At 46.7% G+C, this 13,796-nt stretch overlaps 1 protein-coding gene across 4 annotated transcripts in view; it reads right to left on the bottom strand.

Moving 5' to 3' along the window:
• Positions 1–13,796, bottom strand: part of lrp2b (low density lipoprotein receptor-related protein 2b) — a 40,957-nt gene that overhangs the window by 12,951 nt on the left and 14,210 nt on the right. For 3 of the 4 annotated variants that reach the window (XM_061809424.1, XM_061809426.1, XM_061809425.1), the window contains 32 exons: positions 13,344–13,536; positions 12,688–12,813; positions 12,467–12,597; positions 11,606–11,743; positions 11,246–11,524; positions 10,254–10,493; positions 9,822–9,944; positions 9,161–9,739; positions 8,766–9,014; positions 8,011–8,219; positions 7,613–7,797; positions 7,304–7,532; positions 7,055–7,232; positions 6,507–6,635; positions 6,260–6,426; positions 6,032–6,175; positions 5,777–5,886; positions 5,512–5,689; positions 5,217–5,430; positions 4,826–5,062; positions 4,532–4,723; positions 3,560–4,032; positions 3,041–3,488; positions 2,746–2,911; positions 2,508–2,666; positions 2,136–2,425; positions 1,851–2,054; positions 1,349–1,588; positions 1,055–1,180; positions 858–977; positions 633–764; positions 62–263 (listed from right to left, as the gene is read on the bottom strand). In XM_061809424.1, the coding sequence (XP_061665408.1) occupies positions 62–263; positions 633–764; positions 858–977; positions 1,055–1,180; positions 1,349–1,588; positions 1,851–2,054; positions 2,136–2,425; positions 2,508–2,666; positions 2,746–2,911; positions 3,041–3,488; positions 3,560–4,032; positions 4,532–4,723; positions 4,826–5,062; positions 5,217–5,430; positions 5,512–5,689; positions 5,777–5,886; positions 6,032–6,175; positions 6,260–6,426; positions 6,507–6,635; positions 7,055–7,232; positions 7,304–7,532; positions 7,613–7,797; positions 8,011–8,219; positions 8,766–9,014; positions 9,161–9,739; positions 9,822–9,944; positions 10,254–10,493; positions 11,246–11,524; positions 11,606–11,743; positions 12,467–12,597; positions 12,688–12,813; positions 13,344–13,536 (6,790 nt within the window). The remainder of the gene's footprint in view (positions 1–61; positions 264–632; positions 765–857; positions 978–1,054; positions 1,181–1,348; positions 1,589–1,850; positions 2,055–2,135; positions 2,426–2,507; positions 2,667–2,745; positions 2,912–3,040; positions 3,489–3,559; positions 4,033–4,531; positions 4,724–4,825; positions 5,063–5,216; positions 5,431–5,511; positions 5,690–5,776; positions 5,887–6,031; positions 6,176–6,259; positions 6,427–6,506; positions 6,636–7,054; positions 7,233–7,303; positions 7,533–7,612; positions 7,798–8,010; positions 8,220–8,765; positions 9,015–9,160; positions 9,740–9,821; positions 9,945–10,253; positions 10,494–11,245; positions 11,525–11,605; positions 11,744–12,466; positions 12,598–12,687; positions 12,814–13,343; positions 13,537–13,796) is intronic. The other variant, XM_061809427.1, reaches the window with a different exon arrangement.

The following is a 13,796-nucleotide window of genomic DNA, read 5'->3' as shown; positions in this document are numbered from 1 at the left end:
TAACTGATTTCAGTTGTGATTCCTTGACGAAATAAAGGTGAGGAAACGGTGGCCTACTCACTGATAGGGGAGGTAGATGCAAAGGCCATTGGAGCAGGCAAACTCGTTCATGTGGCAGGTCCGATTGGGGCAGTTGTGGAGCTCGTCGGCCGCGTCGAGGCAGTCTTTGTCGCCGTCGCACACATAGCTTAAGGGCACGCACCGGGGGTGACCGGGAAGCCAGGTTGGACAGGTGAACTGGTTCGGGCTGCAAGTGCGCTGGCCTGCCCCAGAAACATGCACGGCAAAGGGTGAGCTTGGTATCATGAAATAAAGTGGATCAGGAAGTTTTAATTATGCAATTATGATTATCAATTACCAATATTAAATCCAATATTTTGAATTGTGATGAAATGAAGGAGCCATTATAACTACAGCGATGCTAACTTTTAATTGTTATTGCCTGGTGTTTTTTAGTTTTGCTCGGTGACTAATTTTTATGACAAAATAGAGGCATATGGATAACAGTGATCCAAATTATGATTATTTGACCTCGGTGGATGTATGCACTCTGCGGTGCGCCATTCTAGGATGTTATATGTATCTTTCAAAATCATAATAATTGTCAAATTTTAATGGCGTAAACATCTGACCACACTGCAGCTCAGGAGCCTCGTCGCTGTTGTCCCAGCAGTCGTTGTTGCCATCACAGACCATGTACTGCGGGATGCAGTTTCCATTGGTACACGTGAACTGGCTGACGCTACAAGTTTGCGAATGATGTTCTGCAAGAGACGGGAAGACAGCATTTACAGTTTGATGGTGACAATATGGTTCCTAAGCGAATTAAAACTTTGTTTATGGTCGCAGTAACTTACCGCATGTGGGAGGTTCGTCAGTTCCATCGATGCAGTCTTTGTAGATGTCACACACCCAAGATTCAGGGATGCACTTCCCACCGTCGCACTGGAACTTGTTGGGGGGGCACGTACGACCCGCTGCCGCAACGGAAATTCAACTTTAGCGCCCAGCGATAAAGTTCCAGCAACGAGGAATGTAATATAGAAGAGTTTACCACAGAAGAGAGGATTCTCATCGCTGTTGTCACCGCAGTTGTTGGAGCCATCGCACAGGTTGTCGGGATAGATGCAGATGTTGGTGTTCTCACATTTGACCTTGCCAGTGGGACATTGTCTGTCGGCTGGAAAGGAAACAGGAGCAGAAATTTAGTGGCAGTATCATTCATCACAGTCATAATGATCTGTGGAATTTGCACTTCCTTGTTGAGATTACATCCTGTACAATTGTACATCGTGTAGATTTTATGATGAAACATCACTGCAAGCTGTACGGGAAGCAACCGACTCACGGCAGTTGATTTCGTCCGAGGCGTTGTCGCGGCAGTCGTTGTATCCGTCACAAACGAAGTCCGCGTTGATGCAGCGGCCGTTGGCGCAAGTGAACTCCGAGTCGGGGTTGCAAGTGGGGAAGGGGCAGCCCCGCTCGTCACTGTTGTCGCCGCAGTCGTCCGTGTAGTCACAGGCGTAGCTGAGGGGTATGCAGCGGCCATTGTCGCAAGTGAACTGACTCCCCGAGCAAGTGTGGAAGGCTGCGCGGGGGGGGAGAGATAAGAACGACACAGTCATGGGTTTTCCCGGTTTTGCCTCACTGGTACTTTTGTTTACTGGACTTTCGTATTTCTTTTTCTGCTGACTTTTTGCTTTTACTCCAAATGTGAAAATGTGTATCTATACTTTGTACTCCTGCATTTGTCAAAAGAGGCTTGGGAAATGTTGCAGGTTATCAAGGGCGTAGGAAGAACATGTTTTGAGCCTGATGACTCCGAGTTGACGAAAGTCGGCCTCCCTCACCGCACACTCTCTCCAGCTCGTCCGTGCCATCCTTACAGTCGTCGTAGCCGTCGCATTTCCAGTTAGCCCTGATGCAGTTGCCGTTGAGACACGTGAACTGGTCGGATTGGCAGCGCTTCCCGTTGTCGTGGATGCAGTCCTTGCCGTTATTGGCCAGGTACCACGTCCCTTGATGGGGACATTGGCACTCTGGTCCCGATGGGCCTGTTGGAAATGATTGGGGTTTTTTTTTTTTTTGTTCTCAATTCAACTACAAATGGAGTGAGTGAAATACTTGATGCTTACCAGGTACACACACATGACTGCACCCTCCGTTGAACTGCAGGCAGGAGCTGGAGCAGTTCTCCTGCTTGGATGCGGCAAAAACGTGAATATCGTTTGGCCGGGACTGAAGGTCCTGGCCCAGCACCAACATTCCAGAACCGTCATCTTTTCCGGCCCTGAAGATGCCGCGTTCTGTCCAATCGGTCCAGAAGATATCCTGTTGAAAAACAGTCATGGCAAAGGGGTACTGGACCCCCAGTAGGATTACTTCTCTGTTTGCGCCTGTCAGCGTGGATCGCTCGATTTTGTCTCTGATGGAAGAAGCGAGATGAAGAGTAAAAACTTGAGAAAATATTGAAGTTGGTCTTGGAGACAATCTGAAGGTGAACATACTGTGACGCATCGGCCCAGTACAGCAATCTCTCCTCAAAGTCAATAGCCAAGCCATTGGGTGTTGACAAGCTGCTGTTAATGATGGGCTTTCGGAAATTCCCCCCCAACGTGGCTCTTTCGATCTTGGCCGGGATGCTCCAGTCGGTCCAGTACAAGTAACTGGACGGGCAACAGAGCGTCACCGTTATTGACGTAATCACGAGCTTGGGATTTTCTCTCTTGAAGTTGAAGATTTTACCCGTAGCAAGGGTCAACTATGATGGCTCTGGGACGGTTTGCGTGGGCAATGATTGTGCGGTTCATCCCGTCCAAGCCGATCGACTGCACATTCTTGCGAAAGTAGTCGGTGAAGTAGAGACGTTTGTTAACCCAGTCATACGCTAAGCCTTCGGGATCATCCAAATCTGAAAAGCGCAAGAGGAATACAATGTTAAGCGTCCTTAACATATGAGGGAAAAAAATCATACATAAATGATTTAAAACCAGTTTCTGGTGCCACATGTTTCAGCCCCTCCGTTCAGTGTTCAACTCACTTGAAGCGACGATGGTGGGTGCGCTACTAGGGGAGGTGGTGGTGACGTAACCAATCCTGCTCCTGCCCAAGCCCATGTACTGGGTGAAGAAAACACGCCTCTCCTTGGAGTCAAAATCCAACCCCATCAAGTTGTAGCCCAGGTTAAATGCCGGGAAAGGAGTGCTGTGATCCTGGGGGTCCAGCCTCATGCTGTTCAGCGTGTACTCTGTGGTGAAGATTAGAAAATCATCTTGCCCGTAACCGCAGGTTACTCCGTTGTTGAGGAGTGACCCGTGGGCACAGGCGCATTTTGGATGGTCCTGGTCTGGTATAGCGAAACAGAGTTGCTGGCAGCGCCCGTTGTCCTCGTGGCACGGATTGAAGCCCACCTGGTGGGCCGCTAAAGGTTGGACATGAGGGTCAAAGATGGCGACATCCGAGGCACCGTCGAGATTGTCTCGGATTACCTGATGAGTCAGACATTTAAAATGCTTGAGTGCGAGTTTTTGCAACTCCATATTCTGCGTTTATCGCTCACCTCCGTCTGGTTAAGGTTGCCTGGCTCTTTACTGGCCTGTAAAAGCTTCCCAAGTATTTTATCCACCCACAACATGACGTTTCCTAGTATAGCGACGCCAGTGGGAGACGGATAGCGACTTCCGTAGCGGATTATCTCCCTCTGTGAACCGTCCGCGGCCATCCGTGAGATCATGTCCAGAACGTCGTCCGTCCAGTAGAGGAAGTCGTTGGTGTAATCAACAGCGAGGCCACCGGGAGACAGCACGCTTTCGGATGCCAGGACGGTGCGGTTTGTGCCGTCCAGCAGGGCGCGTTCTATCTTGGGTGTCTGGCCGCCATCGGTCCAGAAGAGGAAGCGCTGCTTAGGGTTGACGGCCAGGTCGCGGGGCCTGTCGTGCGAGGACTTGAGGAGAATCAGTCGGTAGGAGGTGTTGATGGCCTGCACTTCCAGGAAGGTCTCACTGTCAAAGGTGTTGGTGAAGTACAAGTTGTCTGCGGAAATCAACAAAGATGGGGTTGGAAACACAAACAAGGCATTTGCATGCTTTGCTGACAGTCAATATATCGCTATCTCGAGACGGAGCCTCCCGCAAACTGGGAAAAAGCACCAAAAAGTCAACTATAAGTGTACCACAACAAACTATGATCCCAAAACATGTACAGTACAAATTCAAACTTCTTTTCAATATCAAAATACAAAAAAAATAAATGGCTTAGGAAGAATGTGATTTTTTTAAAAAAAGCCACTGGAAGTGTACATTTACATGCTAAGACTCCACAATTTCCACTAACAACACAGGCTAAAGGTAGCTCCTCAAAACTCAGGTTAAAGATACTTTCTTGACATCAATTACTAGTTTTCCATCTAACCAAAGCTTTTGCGCCATCTTGGTGGATCTTAGCGTGGTAACAAAAAAAAAAAAAAACCTGAATAAGCTGGGGTTCGCTATATTTTGAAGAGAAAAATGATTGAATAGGATTAGATTCGTACTGGAAACCCAGTCCACTGCAAGACCGTGGATGCCTCCTCTTCCAATCCCACCGGAGACCACCCTTTGGTAGTATGATCCATCTGTTTTGCCCCTGTAGATGCCCTTGTAGTTGCTGGAGGAGCTGTTGTCAAACCAGTAGACATAGCCAGATTCTATGTGGAGGGCCAAGTTCTTCTTCATGCTGTAAGAAGCTGCAAAAACAAAAGTACACTCGTTACAGTCAGTCATTCACAAACGTGGCAAAGAAAACGGTCTCACGTAACATAACGTGCAGCAGTAAGAAGCCAACCTACATCCGCCGATGGGCACCATCGCCTCAGAATGATCCGAGCTGTTGATGTGGAAGCCGCGGATGTACTTGGGCGTGGAGACGACGGCGAACGAGTCGAACTCTTCGCAACGAGAGCCGTCCGGAGACGGGTGAAAGCCTATGGTGCAGGCGCAGGTCCTTTGGTTGTTGGGTTTGGGCAGGCAGAGGTGAGGACAGTCACCGTTTTTGGAGCTGCAAGCGTTTGTCATCCCTGCTGAGTCTTAAGTACAGACAACAGGGAGATTTTGGGGGTATTGACTAGATCACAGCCATTTTTTTCTTTTTTCTTCCTCCACCAAGGTTTGCATCAATCTGTTAAAGTTTACATTACATTCTGCACAATGTAAATAATGATTAAATATAAGTCCACGTACTGTCTCTGGCGTGCACTTTGATGGCCCGCAGTTTGGGCAGGCCACTCCTCATTACCACCATATTGGCGCCCGTCTCTTTGTCTACCCTCTCGATGACCTGATAGTCCAAGTCGGTGTAATAAAGATGGCTCTGGTAGACAGTCAACCCCCACGGGTGAGACAGGCCACTGACCACTGTCACCCGACTCCCCCCGTCCACGGTGCCGCTCTCGATCTAAAAAAATAATACGGATATGATGGAAAAACTACACAGAATCGATTAAGTTTGTATATGAAACGTGCATTATGGACATACCACTCCTGAGCCTGACACGCCCCAATAAAGTTTCCTGGTGGAAATATCAGCAGCGATGTAGCCCACATTTGCCAGGTTGCCTGTGAAGAGGATCCTGAGGTTGCTCCCGTCCATGTCAGCGCTGGCGACCTTTGGAGGAACCCCGTTATCGGATCCTTTGTCCGTCCAGAATAATTTCCTGTGGCGGTGTAGAATCCCAACAATTTTCATTCATTCAATCATCCACACCGCGACGTTCTATTAGGAAATAAAGCAGACGATTTACCCTCTGGCTGGATCGACGGCTATTCCGACAGGATTTCCTACGCCTTCTGGTTTCCCAGTAGAAGTGATGAGGGTTTTACGATAATACTGAATTCCATCAACACGGATAACCTAAAACAAGGGTTTAGTTTTTATATTTACATTCATAAATATGCCCCTCCCAAAAAAGTCAACATGGGAATAAAAAAAATCAGACCCAGCAGTATAGGACTGGTTCCAAAATTCATATTGTCTGTTACGTTCTGACCCGTCTTACCTCGATGGAATTAGCAGTGGGGTTATTATAATACATGATTCGGCTTATCCAATCAAAAGCCAGAGCAGACGGCGCGCCCATCAGAGCAGCTGGCGCAAACGGAGACCTCTTGGTGCCATTGGTGTGCACTCGCCATATAGAACCCTGGCAGAAGCAAAGGTGAATGTGACAACTGGCAGGACTGGAATGTCAAATGTCTTTTGAATTCAACTTAGCATGCCCACTCACTGAGGACTGAACCCAGTAGACAAACTCCTCCCGGTCATCGAAGTCAATATCCTGCCCCTGGTGGATGCCTGACACGGGAGCCATCGCGTTGTTGGAGGGGTCGGCCGGGTCGAGAGGGATCCCGAAAATCACCGAATCTCTCACCACCATCAAGAAGGGCGTTTCGTCTGAAATAAAGAGTCAAAACGGAGATTATTTTCACGCAAAGTGGAGACGTATGTAGCTTTAACAAAAAAAAAAAAAGGACCTTTCTTGCAGGTGCGTTTATCATCATCCAGTTTCCATCCAGACTGACAGTGGCAGGTGTAATATCTTGGCCTGATGCCCGACAGCAGGCACAGTTGACCGCACAGATGTTCTCTGCATGGATTAAGGCCTGCGGACCAGAAAACACCGTTTGACCTTCAAACAAACTCGGCGGGATGCTTGACTCACAGTTGGACAAAATACTAATGTGGCTGGAAGTATTGACACAATCAATTTAAAAAAAAAAAAAAAACAGTCAGTGAAAATTAAATAGTTTAGATTTAGTTTCTTAACTTCCACTAACCACCCAGGCTAAACTTAGACAAAACGCAGCTTGTCTCTCAGTCGAGAAGCATGACTTGAGACCAGTTCGTATCGGACTTTGTCTCCATCGGGAGCTATCCTAGACCGTTATAGGACAAAAAAAATCATAAATTGGGAACTGGAAAAATAAACAGGGATTAATCTAAACTTATTTTTTTCACCTTATCCAGACATTATGCACTCATTCTCATAAAGAACCAATTCCGTGAGGTTCTGAGTGGTCACCTGAAGGCTGTTTGATGGGATGGTCCATGACAATGCCCATGGGCTGGTATACGCTGATCATAACGGCGGTGACGTTGCCACCGTGGAACTTGTTCGTGCTCATCACTTTACTGGTGTAGCGCTCTGACCAGTAGATCTTGTCCTCGAAGATGGTCATACCGTGCGGGTGCTGGAGAACCTGCAACCCGAGAAACGTTTACTGGGATCCCGATTCTGTCCTGGTTGCGATTTGATTCAAATTTAACGTACCATGTCGCTCGCCATGACTTGATGGCGGTTTTTCCCGTCGTAGTCACAGTAGTCGATATATTTGAGGTAAGCGTCTGCAAAGTAGACCCTGCGTGTGGTGTAGTCCAGCGCCAAGCCATTGGGCCAGTATATCTTTGTACTGACAATGACTTGTCTCATGGATCCATCCATGAAGGCTCGCTCCACCCTCGGATTCTGACCCCAATCCGTCCAGAACATCACGTTGGTACTGTGAGGGGTGACCAGAAGAAGCTTAATAAATTACTCAAGCAACAAAAAATAAAATCGGCCGACTTATTGCTTGCTTACTGGTTGCGAGGGTCTAAAACCAGGCCACGGGGGCTGGTAACGTTTTTACTGAGCAGCACTTTTCGGAAGTGACCATCCAGAGTGGACACCTCGATGTTCTCGGTGACAGAGTCGGTCCAATAAAGGTTTCTCCCTATCCAGTCCACCGCAATGCTCTCTGGCACAATCAAGCCACTTGAAAAAATCTGGAGCAACAAAGACCGCACAATGAACGCTGTCCATAATACGGACTGGTGGATTGAACGGACACATTTATTGCAAATTTATTGTAAATTATTGGAGAACAATTGAAGGATGACCACTAAAAATATGCTTTTCAGTGTGCTTTGTAAAGGCAGAATTTAAATTGTAGATGTACACTGCTGAGTAAAATACACCACAACGGAAGATAGACCTACTTCCCGCTTTTCGGTCCCATTCTGGCAGGCACTCCAAATCTTCTTTTGGGAGGCGTCCGCCCAGTACACCCTGGAGGTCACGCGGTCAAAGTCTACGGTCACGATGTTCGACCCGCTCACCACGGGACTGATGGACGGCGGCTTTGCGTTGACCCTGTTGGCGATGATCTGGCTGCGCTTGGCCAGCAAGAGCACGGCGGCTTCATGGTCTAAAATAAATTTGAATAATTTGAACAATAAGAATGAATTCATTCAAATGTTCAATGTTGTATTTTCTTCAGTTAGACTTTAGTCATACATTCTAGGACTTAGCTCACCATAAAAATCAGGATACAGTTGGCGAGCAAGACTAACTTCACACTTTGGCTGATTTTTAACTTGTCAAACATTAACGAAAAATCATTTAGTTACGCATTTTTTTTTTTTTTTTGAGAAGACGACGGTTTTGGTCCCATTTAAAAAGCACATGATTGTGATTGAGTTAGTACGGCTAACTAACAGAAGTAAAGACAGTGGCTAATAGTGAATAATAGGCATGTTGTGAGTGGCGGCGGCGGCAAACTTTCCTTAAAGAGGAAAACATCGAAATGCAAATATTTTCTAATGAATTGTCTGACGTCTCATCCGGATATGGCAGATCATCGTATCCTGGCTAACACCGGTTGCTAGCTTAGGCTCATGCTGACATGCCGTGGGGCTTGCTTGATGTAACTTTCAGGATAAGATTCAAGACTTGCACATATGTGACATCTCACTTAGAGCTTTGCAGGTGCGCCCGTCCGGCTCCAGCAGGTAACCGGCAGAGCAGTAACAGCGGAAGCTTCCTTTCTTGTTGTAGCACTCCTGGCTGCAGAACCCCGGGATGAGACACTCGTTGATGTCGTCGCACGTCTTGGAGTCGTTGAGCAGCTGGAAACCCGGCCGACACTTGCACTCGGCCCCGAAAGGTCCTTGAAAGCAGATGTCGCTGCAGCCACCGTTGTTCAGTCCGCAATCCTCCTCATCTTTGGGAAATTATACAACAGGCGAGTAGTGTACTGTAAGTAATTCATAATATTGTTGCTCTGTGTGCGTGTTCTACGTTACGTGCATGGAACGATTGGATTCTGGATGGTTAAAATCTAAAGAATGAACTGTGAGCGAAACTCACTGCAGACGGGCGACTCGTCGGCTCCGTTGGGGCAGTCCTTCTGGCCGTCGCACACTTTGCCCTGCTCAATGCACACCTGGTCGGTGGGACACATCCACTGGCCGCTGGGACATTTGAATGGCGGGGTGGGACAGTTCTGCTCGTCGCTATTGTCCCGGCAGTCGTTTTCGCCGTCGCACAACCAGTATTTTGGGATGCACAGCTTGTTGGAGCACTGGAAGTGGTTGGGTAAGCAGGTGGGGGGCGGGCAGGAGTTGTGCTCGTCGGAACCGTCCTCGCAGTCGGGGTGGCCGTCACACTCCCACTCCTTCGGTAAGCAGAACCCGTCCGTTTGACACTGGAACTCATCGTCGTGGCACAAGCCCGGGCCACGAGTGGCTGAGGGGGATGGGGGTAGGGGTACAGACTGATTCAGCGCATTGACAAAAATGATGACAAGTTCATCTATGTGGCAAAACTTACGACAGTTCCGCTCATCTGAATGATCCCTGCAGTCAAACACTCCATCACACTTGTAACTGTAAGTAATGCACTGGTCACCGCTGGCGCAGCTAAATTCATAAGATGCGCAGGAAAACTCTTTGTTGGGAGAAAAAGATGTGGTAGTCAACACAAAACTAAAAAGATTCCAACAGATGACAAAGTTTTTTTTTTTCCCTACCGCAATTTTTCTCATCCGAGCCATCCAAGCAGTCCTGGTCTCCGTCACAAACGAGGGTGAGGGCTATGCAGCGGTGGTTGGGACACAGGAAGAAGTTAGAACCACACGTCGTGATGGTGGAATCTAAGAAACGGTACAAGCAGGATTAGTGGATGACGTCACGGAAATCGTCACAGAAACCTGCTTGGACGTTTGGAAAGTGCGGTAAATTTACTCAAATTTGATCAATTGAGTCTCAGGTTCTAAATACTTTTAATATACGTAGCAGTTGAGTTCAGTTTGGAACCCGGGTCAGGAAGTTGGTAATTACAGTTTCATCATCCGCACTCCAGGACTTTTGGACCTGAGATCACGAGTCTAAACACGCCAAGTGCGACTTGTGTCCCTTCCATCGCAGGCTGCACTTTCCTAAAAGGGAACATTTACACTTACTGCAGTTCTGCTCATCCGAACCGTCCCCGCAGTCATTGTCGCCGTCGCACACCCATTCTTTGGAGATGCATCTGAAGTTATCGCAGGTGAATAAGGAGCTCCAGCAGGTGGTGGGCAATTTTGTGGGACAGTTGGCTTCATCCGAGCCGTCGCCGCAGTCGTCCGTGCCGTCGCAGTGCCACACGTTCGGGATGCAGTGCTTGTTGTTGCAGGTGAAAGCTTTATACGAGCATGTCACTCCTGATGATGGGTAGGAAAGACGTACTTAAATCATGTGCATCTATCTACTCATCTGTGAATTTTGGTACACGTCATCAGTAACGTCACCATTCCAGTTCACTTACAATACTTCTTCACTACACACAGGGCACTTGACTTTTGGGTGAAATTTTGCGTTTTCGAATTTCATCCTAAAATATGACACGAAAGCCCAATACCATTACCGTCATTTACGGCCTACAAGCTGCGACTTTTTTCCGCACGCTTTCCATTCAGCGGTTGTGATTCGGCTAATTTGTGCATTTTTTTTTTCTAACGACCGCAAGGGGGCTCCTGAGCGGAAAAGTTAAGAACGAGACCGGCGGAATATATGTGCCGAGGAAGTGACTTTTACCGGCCCTGTTCGCGCGGCGCTAGCGTTACCGCTGTGCGAGTGTGTTGCTGTTGTGTTAGTGGCGTGTCTCCGTGATATTTACCGGTAAGTTTTATTTTAACCGGCCCTGTTAGCATTAGCACTAGCGTTAGCGCATAAAACTCTTTCTTCGTACCATCTTTCTTTGCAAATATCTCGTGTTTTAACGCGGGTTTCAATGTGGGCACTTGCGGTTTTTACACAGCTGCGCCCTATGTATGTACCAAATGGTATTTCCTTTACAAATGTACTCGGTGAGGCTTGTAACCAGGTGCGCTCTGTAGACCGGGAATTACGGTAACTTTTTGTGAGTAGCAGATTTTCGTGCTTGATTTGTGTTTCATTGCTCGTGTTCAGTCACCTGTATGGGAGCAGTTGGCCTCATCGGACTTATCCACGCAGTCAAAATAGCCATCGCAGCGGTAGGAGTTGGGCCGGCATCGTCCTTCGTCGCACTCGAAAGAGTAGTCCCCGCAGTCGTTGTCCGGCGGCGGGACGCTGTCGTCCTTGACGCAGTCCTGCTGGTTGGCCTCCAGCTTCATGCCGTACGGACACCCGCACACGCGGCTGTAGGACGGAGTCGGGAAGCAAAAGTGGCTGCAGCGCCCGTTTGGCACCGCGTTGCAACGAGAACTGACACCTGTGAAGTGAAGCGGAAATCAGGTCGCGTTTTGCCGTCATCGCCTTTCTCGGACATTTTCACACGATGGTGTGAGCTTACTACTATGGAGGTCGGCTGTGTAGGCCTTGATGTTCTTAATGTCGTTGATTCCTTGTCTGATCATGATGTTTCCTCCGCCATCCCTTTTTCTCATCTCATATATCGCTCTGGTCCTGGTGTCAGCGACATACAGGTAGTCTACGGGGTACAAATGTGCATTATTTGACTCTGAAGAAGTAAAAATTCATTGATAAGTGTGTTTAGGAAAGGTGGTCGTGAAATAGTGGTAATCTACGCCCGCATAAAATTAGGTCTAATACATGACATCATTTATAAATCATTTCAAATGTAGATTATCTTTTATGCAGAGGTAATACTTTAGTTCACTTTACAAGGCTTATGTATTTATCTTTTATCTGACACGTTACATTTGTAATTTATTTCTTTTAATTCAGCCCATCGACTTAAAGTGTGGTACAGGTACAACTTAAATGTACACAATCAATCACTTCCCAAGTACTACAGTTCAGACGTATTTGACTATTAGGTTCAATACATTTGCATTTCATAATTCACAGGTAGAGCCCATTTTTACGAATCTAGTTTGCGCAATACATTTGATTAAAATTATTAAATATTTTAAAATAAAATAAATTATTAAAAAAATAACTTTTAAAATAAAACGAAAAAATAAATAAATTATTCAATATTTTATTGTCTTATGTTTAAGTGCACTGTTTATGTTCAAACTGCGTAATGTTACAATCAAACTGACAACAAATATACACATATATATAGAGAGAGAGAGCGAGAGACAGAGAGAGAGAGAGAGAGAGAGAGAGAGAGAGAGCTTTTTTTTTCGACACCTCTCATTCGGGATTGCTTAGCTTTCGTTCAACATTGTGACGCAAATAAACAGACCTGAAAAAACAGTCAAAGAGTAAGGATTTGTGATCTGTCCGATATTGGTGAAGGTCTGCCTGTTGTTTCCCTGAAAGTCAACGCTTCCAATCTGATGGAAGAGGGAGTCTACCCAGTACAGGCGGTCTTGTCTGTTGAAGACACGCACGCAAAACAAACGAGTTTTATAAACACACGCTAAGATGACTTTGGACGCCAGTACGTCATGTTCATATGCTTACACGTAGTCGAGGGCAAGTCCGTACGGCCATCCGACCGTTGTATTGACCAACGGGACCGCGTTGCTGCCGTCTGGGAAGCCCCTCATGATGACCGCCGGACGATACCAGTCAGACCAGAACAAGTAGCTGCACACACAGACACGAGTGCACATTTGCGTGTTGTTGAGTGCGTGTTGCAGAAGTACGTTGGCTAGAAAAAGTCTACACGCCTTTGTTTAAACGGCAGTTTTTTTAATATGTGAGCAAAGATAAGCCATTTCAAAATGTTTTCGCCATGAATGTTACCCAGCATAACCTGTACAATTTATCCATTTTTTAAAACGATAGTTTCAAAAGGGGAAATAAAAACAAACAGCATGCACACACCTGGTGTCAGTGTCACATGACCGATGGAGAGCAACGTGATTGGCTGGATGTTGGATGAATTTAGAAAGACTGATTTCAATCTTTCTGGCTTTTACATGTTACCTACATGGAGACATCTAAATGTACTTTTGCACAGAGGGAGTTTGAATTGAGATACAGTGTTGAATTGTTATTTATTTTTGTTGGAACTGAATATTTTGACGTGAAGAAATGTTTGAAATTCAAACTCAAGACAGCACAGAAAACATTTCCGCTAACATTTCATCAGATGGATCCAAATGACGACTCACCCGGCGCCGGGATGCATTGCGATTCCCTTCGGGTATCTCAATCCGGTGACGATGTCTCGCCGGGACTTGTCTGGGATTCTGAAAGCCACCACCGTCTTGTGGGAGCTGGAAGTCCAGAACAAAACTTTGGCGGTCCAGTCATAGGCCATGGCTTCAACGGTAGAAGCCCCGTGGCCGGTCAAAATCTCTTGAACTGAGAGAGGAATCACAGAATGTCAATGTCAAAAAAGGTATGAATAGAATTTAGTATAAAACTATAATCACGAGAGAGGAGAACATTAAAATGCCCATAATACATACAAGTACTGTAGTACACGTCATTAGGAACGCCTGCAAAACTCACGCAATCCAATATGTAGGACGTATAAAATAAATCTGTCATTGTTGAAATGCCGTTAAAATATTAGATACATCATGCAATGTACATTCTTGTTCTTGAAATTGATTTCATTA

Source organism: Syngnathoides biaculeatus, chromosome 22 (genome assembly GCF_019802595.1).
Source record: "Syngnathoides biaculeatus isolate LvHL_M chromosome 22, ASM1980259v1, whole genome shotgun sequence".
In the NCBI taxonomy this organism is placed as follows: Eukaryota; Metazoa; Chordata; class Actinopteri; order Syngnathiformes; family Syngnathidae; genus Syngnathoides; species Syngnathoides biaculeatus.
Note: the sequence above shows the minus strand (reverse complement) of the source record. Positions and strands in the feature narration are given on the sequence as shown.